Genomic DNA, 17,254 nt, shown 5'->3' with positions numbered 1-17,254 from the left:
ATAAACTATCAACTGGTTGGTTTTATGTTAGCAAGTGGATACAATGTGGAGACACTGTTTGGAAGACCAGGAAAGGAAGGTTTGTTGTGTCCAAAGGACTTGGGTGATTTAAAAAGAGTGACTTAAAATCTTGATAAATGTGGGATCATACTTCCCACAGGAGTTTCTTTCCACTGTCACCTTACTGACAGGAGGGATGAGCTAGGAAGTAATTCAGACTACAATCTGACTTCTCGCCAGTTATAGCTTAATTTAACATTTTTACACACTGTACCTTTAAAAGCTCTCCACTCTTTGATCCTTTTTCTTAGATTTTTCTCATTCTATGGTCCCCCAATGTTGATTAATTCTTTTCAGAGTTTACAAAGAGGAAAATGTACTCAAAGTGTTTCTGACCAGTCTGGTATGACGGCCTCCAGAGACCTTTATGAGCCCCGTGCTGCAGCGCCACCACTCTGTTTGTCTACCTCAATTTCTGAACCCATTCTCTCTGTCTGTGTTTCAGCCTGACAGGCCGAAGCTTTTAGTGCCGGTCGATAAGATACGACCATCCTGTGAAGGTCATTCAGTCTCACCGCTTTACAAACGCCCCAAACTCTCAAGTCGCTGTAAAACCAGCCACTGGCATTGTTTATCAGCACAATGATGACACAGATTGTCTGTAATTTTCTTCTCATCACTCCTTGTATTATATAGGACAGGGCCACTCTCTGCTTTATAAATAAAAAACTCAGCATCAGAGATATTTTCTTTCTCTGTGAGACAAGTTTTTGTGTCAGCAGATGTTGCTTTGAGGACTATTTAGCTGCAATGTGGCGGGATGAAAGTAGGTGACAGCTTCCATGTGACACAGAAAACTGTGAAAAAGACTCGCAGATTCGAGGGCAGGCAGACAGATGGTGGGTGTCACAAAGACAGAGATAGATTGACAGACAGATGGATAAACTGACAGATAATTTATGCACATGTGCAGAGGATGCTTTAGTCTGTTTGCATTTGTAGAAGTTGTCAAAGGAGAATGATGAAAGAATATTCTAAGAGGACACGATATAAAACGACTGCACTGATTCAAATAGATTTCTACTGATCTTTAGTTTAAATACAGACTAAATTATCACTTAGTCAGCTTCAATTATTTCCTGCTCTGGAATTCACGGCCCAAAGAAAAACTGAAGCATCTCAGACGGGCAGTCAGACAGGGGGCGAGGATGTTAAAAGCTTTAAAAGCCTTATTGATTTCTGCCCTTGTATCTCGTTGCTGTACAGGCATAAACATGCATTATGGATGAACGCTTTGTATTGACAGTCAACACCAGAAATCTGAAGAAACTCGGTTTTACATGGAGCGCACAGTGTGACAGCTGTGCGTGATGTATTCAGTGCACACATTCTTGCATGTGTCAGCAAAAACAGGAAGAAAAACTCTCTCTGTCTAGGCAGATCTGACAGGAGGTCAGAGGTCAAGGGTCACGCAAAGTGACCTGGATGATACACACAACCTCACACAAATTCACAACGTAAACACAGGCAGCTGGCTTGTGACCACAAGTGCATTGTGTCACTTCTTTTGTCCAGCAGGGGCGCTGTTACACAGGCAACAGAGAGCTGAGCCTCGGCCTCTGCTTCTCTCCTCACCTCTGTTCACACAGGACGTGAGGCACAGACCCTCTGGATAACAACACTTTGACAAAGATGTGAGACATCGCAGTTAGACTGAAGGTTTTAGACTGAGGCCAGCTTTTTATTTTGATTTAAATCCTAATATCTTGATGAGACAAACAGAGAATGACACTGCAAAAGTCTAAAGAGTTCTTGTTTGGTATAACTCTGGGATAGTACAAGACTAAAGTCTAGACCAGCAGTAGAAGTATTCCTCAACAGCCGTAAACCATGTGTGAGTGCTTTGAAATGATAATAAAATCCAGGTAACCCCATGGGATCCCCTCAGCCGTCAACTCCCAAGTCTTCAGACCATAAATAATAAAACATCTCAGTGCATACACGTCACTCAGCCACAAACCAGGCCTGAATTTTATTGGAATACATTCATCACTGAAAAATCTCATTTTAATTTCATTGGTCGGATTTTTATTGACTTTATTATGAGTGAGCGCGCATGAGTCATCCAGTTTTCAATGGTACAATAGTCTACAAGACAAAGAATTTAAAATGTGGGAGAAAGATTGTACACGTTCAGTGCTCTCTATAATAAAACAGCCTCTTATTCACCTTTAAAATCACATTCAGATTAAGAGGAAGTATGCAATGTTTATTAGTGAAATGTGGGAGGAGGCTGAAAGTAAATACAGTGAACCAGTCTCCTTAGATTGACAAGAATGTTTCCTTTAAAAGTAAAATAAAAAGATCAAATAGCAGCTCTTTATAGATAACAGTATAATGGGATATTTATGTGCTAAAGTATGATGGGAGAGAGAACACAGATTTGTGATATCTAAATAAGGCAAACTTTTTTCTGTGAAGAGAAAAAAAATCCCACTACAGTCGTAAAAATTCCTTGAAATCCTTAAGAATTAAAGAGGAACCAATAAAAGACATTAAAAAGAAATTTCCTGTCAGACTAAATTCAATTCTAAATGACTCAAACTTTATTTGTTTTACGTTAATTCTTAACAAATGGCATCTCAAGACAGCTCACAAAAATAGCTCGTCAGTGGTGAGAAAAATACTTTATTTTAATGAGCAGAAACCTTAAAACAGAACCAGACACATGGTGAGGAGTAAGTGTCCATGGAGACTGTGTCGGGCTTGGATGGTTGGATGGTGAAGACGCAGAAAAAAAAGAGAAAAAGATGATTAAGAAACGCTGATTCATGGCTATAGTAATGCTAGGTGTGTGTGAGTATAATAATCACTGATAAGTTTATCATTAACATCAACAACTATAATGAGGCTGATGGTTTTATTTCAGGGGGCGCGGCCTGCCGCTGACCCTGTGCTCACAACTTGTTTTAATGTGTAATCTTGAGCAGCTCACTGGTCTGTTGTTGATGTGACTTGTCTAAACTTTTCTGCACCTCGACTCAGTGACAAATCCACAAAAATGACCTGAACTGTTTTAATACTCTGTGCCAACATAGCTACTTATTTAACTAGATGTTGTTTTAGTGCTACTTTTATATTGTGTCATATATATGTTTTTTTATGCATGACATTTTTTGTATTTCAGTGCTGTCTCTCTTTTGCTGGTGAGCCAAAGTCAATTTTCCACTTTGTTGGTCAATAAAGAAATATTCAATTCAATTCAATTCAATTCAATTCAATTCAATTCAATTCAATTCAATTCAATTCAATTCAATTCAATTCAATTCAATACAATTCAATTCAATTCAATTCAGTTCAATTCAAAAGAACAGCTCTGAGGTTCACATTTAAATGTAATAATAATAAGCAAAGAAAGACAGTAGCCCCATCTACTATCCTGTCTTCTCTAAATAAAGAAGTGTAAAAAAAAATGTAAAAAACACTGATGGCTTATGTAACACTGACTGACAGCAGGGTGTCTGCAGAAAACATCCCCAGAAGTACGACAATAAAAGAGTTCAAAAAGTACCATAGAGATACCTGGTAAGCATGTGTGGAGCATATACAGTATAAAGAGCAGAAATTACTGAAATGAGATACTAAGAATTCAGGACTGTGAAAAGTGCAATTTTTCCTTGAGAAAATGTAAAACTTGTCGAAACCTAGACTTTTTAAAGTTATATTGTTGGTATTTTATGCCTTTATTCAAACAGTTCAGGGCGGCTTAAAGAGCAGGGGGCACGGCGAGGGCTGGGAGTGACATGCAGGAAAGAGGCCACTGGTTAAATTCTGGCTAGCCTCATGGGACATGCGACCCAAACGGCTAGGCCAGACCAGAACCCTGTGAACACGACTTTTGCAGAAATACTAATGTTAACATATCTGTTCCTATTCATTTTTCCTTTGCAGCCAACATTCTCTTAAATGTGAATGGCTCAAATGTCATAAAGAGTTCCGATTAAATGGATCCTTCTTGATTAAGTTAGTTTTTAGCGCTCAACAACTTTGATATCCTCTTTCCAGCTCTTTATTCTTTGCTGTCATACTCATTGGTGACAAGATTCTGGCAAGGAAGACCCAAATGCGCAACTTCCAAAAGAAAAACCCTTGAATTAAATTGTCAAAATCAAAGATTCTTGGACGATAATTAACGTAACATGACATGATGATCTGGCACAGGACGGGGAAAGACACAGACTAAAATACATAAGGTAAAGGGGTACAGGTGAAAACAATGGGGGGCAGGGATGACAATCACAACGGCGGGATAACACCAGGGCAGGATATGACATAACCTGAAACGAGAGGAAAGATGTGACTAAAACAGAACCAGACCAGATAAACATAAGGCAAAACTGATGAAACAAACGATGAACTTAGCGTTTAAGACTAGACATGACAATTAGCTGCCAAAAAGTGGTTTCTTGTCCTCCCAGGTTCCAGGAGTGAAGTCTTTGCAGGAAGGGATGCTGCTGAACTTTTCCTGATCAGAGCTGTTTGGGGCTCAGCAGCTCCTCAGACTGAAGAGACTGATCTTAGCACAACTTTCCTGTTGAGTATCAATTGTCATTGGGTTTCTGAGTGTAAATTTTCAAAATTTTTTCACTGAAAATCTCAGGTTGTAGTAAAAACGTCTTTAAGATAATGGATGGAGCAACTTCAAGGAGGACCTTCCACTGATCAGCGCAGAGGGAGGTCTCTTTTCACCCACAATGTCGTCACTGTCTGTCTGTTCTCATCCTGATCTGATCCCGAGCCCAGTGAAAGAAATGTGTGTGTGTGTGTGTGTGTGTGTGTGTGTGTGTGTGTGTGTGCGTGTGTGTGTGTGTGTGTGTTCATGCTACTTACTCTGCCTTCCTCTTTCTCTTCTATTTCTGTTCTTCTCCAGAGTTGCTCTTCTTCTCCCTAACATCCATCACTCCTCCCCTCCTCTCTCCGTCTCTCTAACCTTCCTTTCTCTCCATTAGCCCACAAAAACCCCCATACCATTGGTTGCCATGGGACCCAGTTACCATGCAGCAGTGAGGTTTTTCACATGGTCCTGGTGCGTGTGCGTGTCCACCGTGGCGTGACGGAGCTGGGATGATTGGGAAGGAGGAGAGACGTGTGGAGTTTGGATGAGAGGTTGGAGAAGGCCCCACTGCTGCTGTCTCTGCCCCGAACACCTTCCTTGTTCAGACATGAACACACACATACAGATGCACACACACCTTGGAGTACAAATTATTGATCATGCGATGCAGTGTGTGATCATCTAACATACACCTAGAGTGTGTGTGAGTTCAAAGCCACTTAAAGACACAGTCTTTTCAATCATCATACGGCTGCTGAATGAGGCTTTGTCTGTAACTACAGGCTCTGTGATGGAGAAACTTTAGTCAGGGATAATGGAGATGAATGATGATGGAGAGGCATTGAAGAGAAGACAGAGTAAAAAAGAAGAAAAGGAGAGTGGTATTGACCCGAGGCAGAGATCGATGAGCAGGCTGTCAGGATAAGGCCCAGGACCTGACTGTCACGCCCTCCTATTGGACAGCATGTCGATGTGGGGGCAGCTTTTACCCAGTGTGATAGGATGAAAAGTTTGGATTGAGGGGATTGTTTTGGCAGCGCTGACTGATCACAGAATGTATCGACATTGAAATTAGAAGATTGGATGATTGGAGAAAGAGTTTTGCTGAGCAGGAGTCACCAAAGATTTGAGTTAACATGACGACAAAGTTCAAGACTCTAAACCAACTCTGTGAAGTTACACTACTTAAAAATATCGAGTAGGTTATAACTTAATGGATTAGGCCCCATCGAGATGATTCCATATCCTCTAAAGTGGAGCCGAGAGTCTTACAATGGTGTGTTGGAGATGAGACACAGCAGAGGGTGAAGGTTGGATATCTGAAGAGCTTAAACCTGGACACTAGCCACGGTTTCATGAGGAGTATTTTGTCTTTCTCAAAGGAATCTTTCCGAATGACTTTTCCGAAAACAACAGTATACGTGGAAAGGAATAATCTCTGGTCTACAAGTGCCGATATAATCAAACAGAATAATCAATGGGGCATGTGCAAACAAACATAAACAAACGTAAACAAATTGAGGAATGTCTCTAGTTGCGTCATATCTGAGCATGGGCTGAAAAAACACACCCTGACAACTTTCCATTTGAGTGGATACATGATACCTCAATCGGTTTGGGGGAAAGGAATATTCCACCCCTGGGAAACCGATTAAATGTCCATTCAGATTGGCACTTTTCTTTGGAATGAGGTGTATACAAAGGTTGAATTCTTTCCATTTGAGCAAACAAAACGAATGCAAGCAGAATATTTGGGTCCACGTATACGTGGCTACTGTTGATGCAGCGCGGAGGAGACTGGAGTAGGAGAGGGTTACTTTAGGATGAAACGCAAAAGTACTAGTGTTTTGTTTGCTTGTTAACATGGAAATAGAGTTTCGGCCGAACTTGAACGCAAACTTTTGAAAAAGGTCTCCAGAGTGGATTTTTTTCTGAGATGCTGTTGCCGATGTAGTACAGCTGTGTTCGTGGTCTACCGTGTTGTGCTTGTGCTGCTGAATCTGCTGAATCTGCTGACTGTCTTTGAACAAAATGTACATCTGTTGCACCACTTCTGCTCTTAGCATTATTCAATACAATCAGCTCAACTGAACTTTGGTGGAGATCTACCAAAAGCCGATTCTTGATAAGACAGACTTTTTGTAGTCCCTCTGCGTTTCTGTGTAAACACAGATTTTTTTCACTGCATTAAAGTGTTTTGGATAAAACATTGTCGCGTAAACAGGCCTCAAAGTTCAAAGGGTTCACTGAGGTTGTGGAAAAGTCTGGTGGATGAACACTTTTAAAGTAAACCCTTGTGATCAGGTGACTGGTTCTAAATAATGTGAGATTGATGAGTCATAAAAGTCTTCCTGCTTGAATTTCATGAAAGCTGAATGGAGGGATGACTTTGGTTTATGTTGAAGGACACCACAGCTTTGACTCCAGTGACAATAATAAGAGTCTGGATCATAAAAAGTGCTCTGGATGTGCTGAGACTTTTTTTCAGGGGACTGATTTGATATGTGTGACGTGCTTAATCAGGCTGTCCTTAGACATTGTCTTTGCTGTCCAGGGTTAAAACCATGTGTCAGGCATTTTGACCAATCAGAATCAAGTGTCCTACCCAGCTTTGCAAATAAAAGTAATAAAACTTTCAGGAGAAGAAGCAAGCCATAGCCTTTTATCGAAGAGTTATTCATATACTCGACGATATGCAGTATGTGTGACACAGTTTTTGTCAAGGATTAGCACTCACAGTTAGCCAATAGCTCAGTCAAAGAATAAATACTGCAGCATTCAAAAAAAGGAACAGGGTCTGGTCTGACTTCATGATGTAGTTGTCTGAATAAAAAGTCAAAACTTTAACAATACTCTAAGTAATTAATAATTTGCACAGTTATTGGCTATAATTGATCTGTTATAGTCCCACTGAGGGTCTACAGAAGAGTGTATAAATGTGCGTCTGAGGCCCTGCTGGCCACTTGAGTGTTGTAAGATTATTTGTTCGCACATACAGCTTGATAATTAATATTGGATACCCTGCAGATCAGTAATTTTGCGTGTTTGTGTGTGTGTATGTGTGTGTGTGTGTGTGCATATATGTGCATGTAAGGAGCCTAATTTACATTCACACAGTGTTGGTTGAAATAACAGGCTGTTATGGAGTCAGCGAGGCATGGTGGTTGTAAAACCACAGAGTCTCAGATTAACATGATCGTAGACAGAAACACATTATACACACACATGAACACACACACACATCCACTCAGCATGATGGTGTTTCTCTGTTTTGTCTCTTACGGGTGGAAAAGCTCACTGGAGACATGAGCCTGAGGTTTGTTTAATGTGAGCAGGAATTATGTTCGCTACCACCTGCTGAGTGAGGTCACCATGTTTTATGACTCCACAGCAGGTTTAAAAAGCTTACAGTAGTGTTTTCTCAACAGGGATACACACTCTGACTGATGAATATGCATGCAGGCTGCAGTGTGTCTGACGCCCACAAACAGATCACATGCAAAGCTGCAGGAGAGATGAACAGCAGCTCGACTAAAGAACTAAAAGATCATATGAGTCTTTTCTTTTGAATGGTTTGATCTGAAGTCCTTCTGTATCCCTCCACAGCTTTGTCTCCTCATCACTAATTTTAGAATCCGTTCTCTCACAACCTCCTCCGCATCTCTCTCTGAAGAGTGCCAGAGAAAAGAGGAGGACAAGATAACAATGGCTGGAATAAAGAGTCTGTTTAAGGAAGAACAAATGATGAAGGTGAAGAGGAGTTCAGATGTTAACATCTTTACTACTTATTTCAACAAGCTAACTCCAGACTCTTAGATACGACCAGTTCAAGGCAGGGTATTTACACCTTTTTATACTTTGTCATTGAATGGTGGTCAATGGTCATCTCATCACTGGTTGACTGCTGAGGTAGTCACAGATGTTGTGATGGCAGTGGTTCACCTTTAAGTAAAAAAGTTGTGCAGAATTGCAGTGTGACATTAGTAGAGGTGTGAAAATATTGGTACGGCAATATATAGCAATACTTTGACCAGTGATAAAATGTTGACATTTTAACTCTTAATATTAGCTTTTTTTCATTATTTTAGGTGAGTTTGAAGTACAATGCGTCTTCCGCACTTCCACTGCAGTAGATGGCACTGAAGAGCTAGTCTGCTGTATGTTGCCCATAAATTGTATCTCAGAATCAAAATCAGCTTTATTTGCCAATTATTTCCAAGGATACAAGGAATTTGACTCTGGTTTAAACTGCACTCTCTCAGTACAAAGTGTCTCCAAAATAAAAAAAAAAAAAATCTCAAACTGTATCCAAAATATTTTATTCCGAAACTTGATGATGTGGGTTTGATGCTGTAAGCATCAACGTTTTCTCTCTGTTCTTGGGTCAGTTAGTTAAAGATCGTTATAAGTTTAATTTTTACAGTGTGGTAGAACGATAAAATTGTAACTATAGTCATGTTTTGTGCAATTAGATTTTTTTATGAATAAAATTAGTTACACCAAGTGACATTAATCAGTTTCACCAACTGACCACGAATTTTCCCAATTTTTTTTTTTTTTTTGCAATATTAGTTGATGTCACAGTAGTTTCAGTTACAAACTTGACACACTGTATGTTTTCAAGTTATGAAACACTACATCTGACTTACATTATTTCAAACACAATGAAATATAAAAGCTATTTTCAATTAAATAGTTAACCATGTAGGATATCGCAATACATATAACATAATATTGTGATATTATTATATCCTGACCCAAGTATCGTTACCCAGGTATTGTGATGCGTATTGTTAGGTTTTTGCCAAAACTCCCTTCCAGTCATTAGCTTTAACTTCTGACACAAGGAAAGACCCATGCAGCTCAGAAATGTGTCTCTAAAAGTGTGTAATTGTTGAATATCAACTACAGGATATTTTTATTCTAATCAGGTAGGCAGAAAAGATGTAAATTGCTGTAGCTCCAAGTACAAAACAATGGTCTGCCACCATCATTATCAGAATGACATTTATGCAGCAATCTGTCAGTGAATGTCACAGGCTCTGTTGCTGTCTGCCTTTGTACAGCAACAGAAAATACCTGTCTGAAAACAACAGCTGTCTGAAAATACTGCAATGAGTGTTTGACAGGATCCTGATGGGAAAACATTTTTCTGAGTGTCCAAGTTCCAGTTTAACACACATCCCCAAATTCCCAATAACCATAAACTAAACAGAGACATTAGAGATGCACGTCCTGTCTCAGTGATCCAGAAGATGTCACATGCGAATGGGCATAACTTTAGGTTGAATCCTTAGAAGTTTTTATGCATGTGTTATGTATGCAATGTATTGTGCCTACATCCACTGCTTTAACACCACTCCAGCTCAGGTAATGGTATAGATAGAAAGATCTACAGGGATCAACTGTAATCTGTTGCACCACTCTTTGTCGGGGTCATTATAACAGTGATTTTAGTCCAGTCGACTTGTCACATCATCTCAGCTCTGTAATACCAACAGATGTCGATCAGCATCAGGAGACGTGGTGTTAAATGTTGCCAATTAGCTGCAAATACCCAGGGCACTAAGTCTGTGACCGGCACGTGTGCAAAGTTAGCACACAGCAAGGACGTTGGGATCTTTCACTCCCACACAATGTTGATCTCTGGCTCTCGGTGTGGCAGGTTAAATAGCTTAGCGGATAAACAGGCATCATGGAAGCTGCGAATGTGTGAGAAGACTGAGAGCATTAAGACAAAACACTGCACTGAGTTACTGTGAATCTCCCAGCTCAGACGCAGCTCCAACTCCTCACTTCCCGCCTGAAACACAGGCTGAAAGGTCTAAATCAAGTCAAAGACTGCGTTTGATCTCACTGTGGAGCTTCTCCTGGACACATCCAGCCACCTCTTTTAAGCTAAATATACTGACACTGCAGCTTTTGAGCTGACTCCTGCTGAGAGTAACCTTCTAGGAAAGTGGCACATCACCTTGTCATTTATGACTGTAAAAAAAAGTTGTGCTCACTTTGCAAGACTTTGAACTAGGAGCAGGGTTTTCATCCTGAATTCCCTCTGGGACCAAGGTGCCTTTCATATGTGTCCACTTGTGGTAAGATGTGTTTCATGCAACGCAGGAAGAAAGTGCCAGCTGTGTTTTAAGCCTTCTAACTTGACCCTAAACCCTCTTCTTACAATCCCCAACTGCTAACAAGCTTTTAATCTCTCTTGTCAATCTCTTCAAGTTCAGGTGCTTCTTTTTAAAGCCCCCAGCATCCCTCCAACAGAGCCTTAAAATAAGGCTTCATTCATGCCTGCTTCAAATACAACTACCAAGCCTTACAAGCTTGACTTGATATCTCTGCTCTTCGCTTCCAAGTTTACTGTTTAGCCTTTAACTTGACCTACTTTTAGAGCCAGTCTCCATCCAGTGAATGCGCAGTACATATCTGCATTAGAGCAAGTTGCATCTGGCACACAGCATAGACTGCATATAGAGTGGACAGTGTGGCTCCGTTATTTACCATTGTACAGTTCTGAAGCCAAAATACCCCATCTGCAGCCATTGGCAGCATTGTGCAGCCAGTCTGCACAGTACAGACTGTGAGGAATTCTGGGAGAATCTGAGTGGAGTCTTATCACTTCTTGACTCTACCTCCCGACATATTTTACAATCCCCGGAAAAAAATACACAGGGGCGGCAGCTGTCAATCATCATTAAACATGACGTAAATCTTTTTTTTAACCTCTTATAACTAATGAAAACAAAACTTTTCAGAAAAAAGAGGACTTGAATACAAGACCGCTAAATGATATCTTCAAATCACCACAAGAATCGGACGTGAGAAACATTTCTACTAGGTGTATTAACTTAAAAGTTTGACCACAGCCCATCTGGAGTGACTGGAGAGATGGATTTTTTGACCTATACTGCAACCAGCCAACAGGGGGAGCAGTTTTTGTGGTGACCTCACCCTAAGCCAAACAAGTTGACGTCCATTTCTTTTTACAGTTTACGGTATACAGCAGCAGAGGAATGGTTGATGTATCTGGATCTTGATGCATCACCTTTTGGAAAACTCTTGTAACTGCCAAACCATATGGATGACAACAGCACACAAATATAAAATGTCTAGCTTGGAAATCTGGAAGCGAAACTGATGAATACCGAAATGTGAGGTGCTTTTATTACCAGGTGCTGATTCTGAACGTGAAGCCAAGCACTACTTTTTCATCTGTTGGAAACATGGCCTGATTCATTTCTTTGGCCTACCCTCCGGCGTCCATTGCTGGGAAGCAGCACTCCCCTTCATGTCCTGTGGAAACATACTACCAGGCCGTGGTCCAGTCCCCACGTTAAACACATCCTGCAGCCCTGGCCTCATTCCCTATTTCCAGCTTCAGCGCCTGTCCCCGGGCTCCAGCCCCAGTTCTTGCCCTCTCCCCCAATGCACCCTTGACCAGTGCGCCCATAGCAGATGGAGAGCAAAGAAAACTGTGTCACCACCAGCCAGGACTGGCTTTAATCACCCCTCCCCTTTTCTGATTCTCTGCGTACACTCTCTCTTTCTATCCTCCCACTCCCTTCTTCCCTCACTCCAGGATTTGGAGCATCAAACATTGATTTGTCTTTATTTTTAGAACAGCTGTGAGGGTATGTGCGTGTGCGCACAATATTTGTTTGTGTGTATCTGCATACCAGACGCTGGTCCATGCTGGGTCGTGGGCAGTTTAGATGTGTTTGGGTGCACCACTGTGCATGGATTTGCGAATGTCACAGGCTCCTTTTTCCAAGTTAATCCCTTAAGAAGAGGTGTGGTTCTCTTCCTCGCTCTGCGCTCCCTCTCCTTTCCATCCCTCACTCCGAGCGCAATATCATCACATGCTCTCGCTCCTCTCCTCCTCTCATCTTTTTTTGCTTGTGCTGTTGTTATTGCTGTGGCCACTAGTTCAAGGGAGTACTTTCTCTCAGCTTGTCATCTCTGCATCTCCTCTCATCTGCTGACGTTTCTGTGTGAGATGAGTTCTTGTGGCGAGATGGGGGAGGCCATCGAACTCAGGTGAGTCAGATGCAGAGCAGGAAACTGTGTTTTGTCTCTGTGTGTGTTTTGCTCAGGTGGTGTTTGTGCAACCCAGCGTACATATCCTTATGCATCTTCGAATCCATGCATATATTAATCAGTTCTGCATTTCCTTGGGTGATCATGCACCTGGGTGTATTCGGGTTTCAAACTGGGTCATCTGTTAGCATTGCAGCCACCACCTTGGGCTATTTTTTTACTCTTCCTGTGTTTTTCTGTCCTTCAAGTTGACCCTTTTTCAACTGGGCTGAAATCTGCAGGCTCTATAGAGGTCAATGCAAAATCTAGGCTTCTCGTGATACTCTTGGCTTTGTTTTCTTGTTGTTTTGTTGCTGTTGTTGTTGGTTATTGGCTACGGTGGTATGTGTAGCCACTGCCAAACTGATAATAGGTCCAGCCCAGCCTGTATCCACAGGGCTCATAGCGGCTAATAGCCTTAGCAGATGCATTAGCCCCCATGCCCATATGGAAGAGATTAAACCTGCTAGATTGTTCCTGACGCCCAACATTTTTTTCCTGCATGACGCAAGTGCAGGTTTTGGTGTCCATGCATGCAACTGAATATCCATGCACACCTGACATGCATCATCTATCTACACTATATCTATGTTTTCTATCCTCTTCATGCTAAAAGAGCAAGATTTACTTGTGTTCACTCCTCTTCCTCTTTTTTCTTCCTCTCTATTCTTACTCTGCCCTCATGATTATATAATGAATAGGACAGCTCTCATGTGTGTTACAAGAAAGAAAGAGGAAGGCAGAGCAGGGGAAAGAGTGAGAAGACTGCAGACTACAGAGACCTGAGCAGTGAGTGAAATGAGGACATGTGAAGATCAGCAGGATGGAGACTCAACAGGAGGGATGAGATGAGAGGAGGAGGGTGTGAAAGAGAAAGTTGGAAAAGGGAAGGGCGTTAAACGAGATTAGGGAGTAAATGTATAAGAGGAAAGTCAAGATAAGGTAGATTTTTAAGTATTTGGTGTAAGATTATTTGATACTGTTTGTAAGAAGTTCAAGTTTTGAAAGAGGTCAAAATCTTAAAAAACAATACATCAGTAATTCACAGGATTTAATAGAAGCGAGACAAAGTTCAGCTGCAGAGCCACACCAGATCACTCGGAGTTTAAGAGCCTGACCCAAGAGTCTGACGTAGAATCTGCACAATGCAAGCAGGAGGGTGGGGTTGACAAGGCTTTGAGAAATTACAGCCGCTACAATAGCAAAATGGGATCATTGACAATGAGCTCGATAAACAGTTTCATTTTTGAGTTCACAAAAGTTGACTTCCAGAGCCCCGTGTCTCCATGTCGCACACGTGTTTTCATTTTTCACAAAGTGTCAGCGAATGGAAACACACAGCTCTGAACAGCTGTATTTTTTCTCCCTGTTAGCTTGATTTAACTCTGTGACTGTCTGTTGCTGTCTGTAATATTTCTTTGACCTTTGCCTCATGTGTCTCAGACACGTAGCACGGATGAAAAGCAGGCCCACACTGGTCTAGACTGATATGAAGGAATACAAAGTGGGAAGAGCACGGCAACATGATAGTGGAGCATATCGACTAGACTGCTCTACTTCACGCCTGGCTGCACCGTGTTTGGATTAGCTTCCACGCACACACACACACACGCTTCTCCTGTCATAGATACCGACACACACTGACATGCATACGAACGTCATGCTTTTACACGAGTGCGGGTCACAAATGAATGCACAACCACAGACACTGATAATGCTGCTGTCAGTGTGTTTGTACGCTGGGGGACATGTTAATCTGGGAGCCACACACACACACACACATGCATGCACACACCTGTATATGCACAATCACGCATGAACATAAAATCACACTTTTTGCAGACGCAGGTCACCAGGCTTAACTTGAATGGTGGGATTTAAAACAGTGACACAGCACCATCACAAGCCTGGAGGAAAAAGGATAATAGGGGAAGAAGCTCTCTATGCATGTGTGTGTGTGTGTGTGTGTTGAGATGACAGTCCATGCGTCTACATGTGTCTGCTGCAGTGCACACACACACATCTTTGGGGCTTCACACACACACACACACTCTTTCTCTTTGCACAGCTTATTCACTTGAAGTTTCTCAACTAAATCCTATTTGCAGAGAAGATTGAGGAGCAGATAATTTTAATTGCAGGATGTTTTCTCAGACTCCCGGCTGAGCTGGACCGCCTTCCTCTGTCCTCTAACTTGATTTGTGGCTTAAATTAGGAATGTAAGAGGAGCAGACACATGATGTATGTGCTGTATATGTTTGCAGCAATTAGTTGAGTGTGCTCAAATGGAAGCAATAGCCCTATTAACCACTGTATGTTTTACTTATCTGATTTTCTCATTAAGTTGTGGTGGCATGGTTGTTGCTGCTTACATTATGCTCACACACAACTATGTATAGAGGAAATTAGACTCCTTAGTGATTTAGCGCGTTGGAGCTGCAAAGAGTGGGTGGATGGGATCTTAATTAATAAATGGATACTACTTTATTTCTACATTATAAGATCTCTGGAGTCCATCAACAAGCTTTTTGTGAGGATGCAGATTTAGGATGCTGTCTTTGGTCGGCGTTGCTGTCCCCTTAAAAATGATTTTTTGCATTTGAAAACAGTTAAATGTGATTGATATTTCAAGGAGCTGCAAACTGAATCAAAATCTTAGAAACTAAAAAGAAAAAAAATCCCTGAAGTTCAGTCTCCAAGAACAGGAAGTAACTGCAGTGTTCATTTACAGTATGTGTAATTTCTTGGTTGCTCCCTTCACAGATATATTTCATGGCCTCTATTCCCGGCAGTGTAAATGCAGCATCCCCCTCCATCTGTGGCGTTTACTCACTGGCTGCAGATACATTCTGAGTGACAGAACTGATCCAGGATCAGCAGGTTTACTCATCTCTTCATTCACTCTCGGGATGACAACATTTCCCTCATGCTTGCTAATTCGTCTGTTACTGTAGGGCTATAAATTCCCACACTGCATTGCAGCATGAGACACAGAGGGCCATTCAGTCTCATTATGAAAGACGACCACCCACTTATAATTATATTAAGACAGCTCTGTGTAATTCTTTATCCACCACAGGAGCCCGCCCTGGAAGATCATATTACATTAGAGGGTCAGAGGAAGGACAGGATGTGTTTGTGTGTCCACCGGTCAGAGCTGAGCTAATTCATGTCCACCTCAAGAACATTGGGATAAATAACACTTGTACACACTGTAGTCAGTCTCTTTGTGCATTTAACTTACTGAACATCATAGGAGTGGACAACATGATAGGAAGTAGGAAGTGAGTTAGCTCGGTTTAATAAATCTGTTCAGTTCAGCTGGAAATGAATTCAGAAAATATGATTTACCTGAGTTGCTCAAGCGTTTCCTCAAAGGCACAAATGTTTTCAGCTTCTTGAGTCAAATCAACCAAGAAATTAGGGCACAGGCGGGTAGTGGTTAGCCTGTCCTATCAAATAAGGACAAAAATAACTTAAGGGTTAAACAGAGAAATTACTTCACTGTGCTGTTTCCTCACAAACAAATGAGATCAAATTTAGTTTCTCAGCAGTTTCTCTGTTTGACTTTAAATTACTTGCTGAAAATAAAGAGAAGCAGTGACTCTGTCTCTGCTTGATAAAGTTATAAACTGTCACAGCACAGGATATGCTGCATAATGCCAGGAAATATAATTGACTTCATAAATAATTAATTTTACAGTGTGTAATAAAATCAAAGACAAACCAGTTCTTTTATATAATAAACTCATTTGAGCTGTATTGAACTGCAGTGTAAGAAACTGTGCGAGAAACTGTTGTGGATTGGATCTAAATTTTGGACTGATTTAAAGAGCAGACCATCCTAATGTGTGAGTTAGAGAGACAGAGGGAGAGTGTGACAGGGAGGAAGAGTGACAGACAATCGGCACTGTGGGTGCCAGGCTGACGGTTCAACACATGGCTCTGCTTCAGCTGTCACTGTAAATCATTTTATACACCTTCCACACACTCCTAATCTCAACAAAAAGGACCATTACTGATGTAATACAGCCGTCTGCCTCCTCACTTACAGAGAAGTATGCTTTACAAACCACCTACACACTGCACTGCATACCGCTCTCAGCTGCTGTGTGTGTGTGCTGTTCGAGAGGCTTTAGCTCGGCTATATTTGCTCATTGTTGTTGCTGTACCCGAGGCTGTTTATGCTTCATATCGACTCAGATAAGGCAGCACACACTGTACATTGCTGTTTTGAAGTCTTGGTTTTCCTGTGATGCTTCCCCCGCGTATGAGGACATTGCATGCTGATGTACACATCAAAAAAATGGTGTTTTTCTAGAAGCTTTAATGTTTTCACATTTAATTTATCTAGTCAAAAAGTTTATCTGTCTGTTTACTAGGTATTGATCATGTTTCAAAGCTGTAACAGAGAAGTGAAATCATTTATTTTAATCTATGTGTTTTGATGCTGTTGAGCTATTATGTGTTAGCCTGGTTTAGCATACTAGCATTATTCATCAACTAGCTCATATGAAAAGAGAATCCACATTTCAAAAACTGCAAAACTATTATTCTGGA

The 17,254-nt window shown here is 41.2% G+C and overlaps 1 protein-coding gene across 2 annotated transcripts in view; it reads left to right on the top strand.

The window, feature by feature from the left end:
• The window catches only part of numbl (NUMB like endocytic adaptor protein), an 84,632-nt gene that overhangs the window by 30,789 nt on the left and 36,589 nt on the right, over positions 1-17,254 (top strand). Inside the window, exon 1 of one of the 2 annotated variants that reach the window (XM_074680021.1) lies at positions 12,359-12,655. The exons of the other annotated variant lie outside the window; for it this stretch is intronic. Coding sequence (XP_074536122.1) covers positions 12,615-12,655 — 41 coding nt within the window. The 5' untranslated portion in view covers positions 12,359-12,614. Of the gene's footprint in view, positions 1-12,358; positions 12,656-17,254 lie in introns of those variants that run through there. 2 annotated transcript variants of the gene reach the window in all.

This window comes from Halichoeres trimaculatus, unplaced genomic scaffold (assembly GCF_033239565.1).
Source record: "Halichoeres trimaculatus isolate MK-OKI-2021-1 unplaced genomic scaffold, fHalTri1.1 fHalTri1_scaffold_9, whole genome shotgun sequence".
NCBI lineage: Eukaryota > Metazoa > Chordata > Actinopteri > Labriformes > Labridae > Halichoeres > Halichoeres trimaculatus.
Note: the sequence above shows the minus strand (reverse complement) of the source record. Positions and strands in the feature narration are given on the sequence as shown.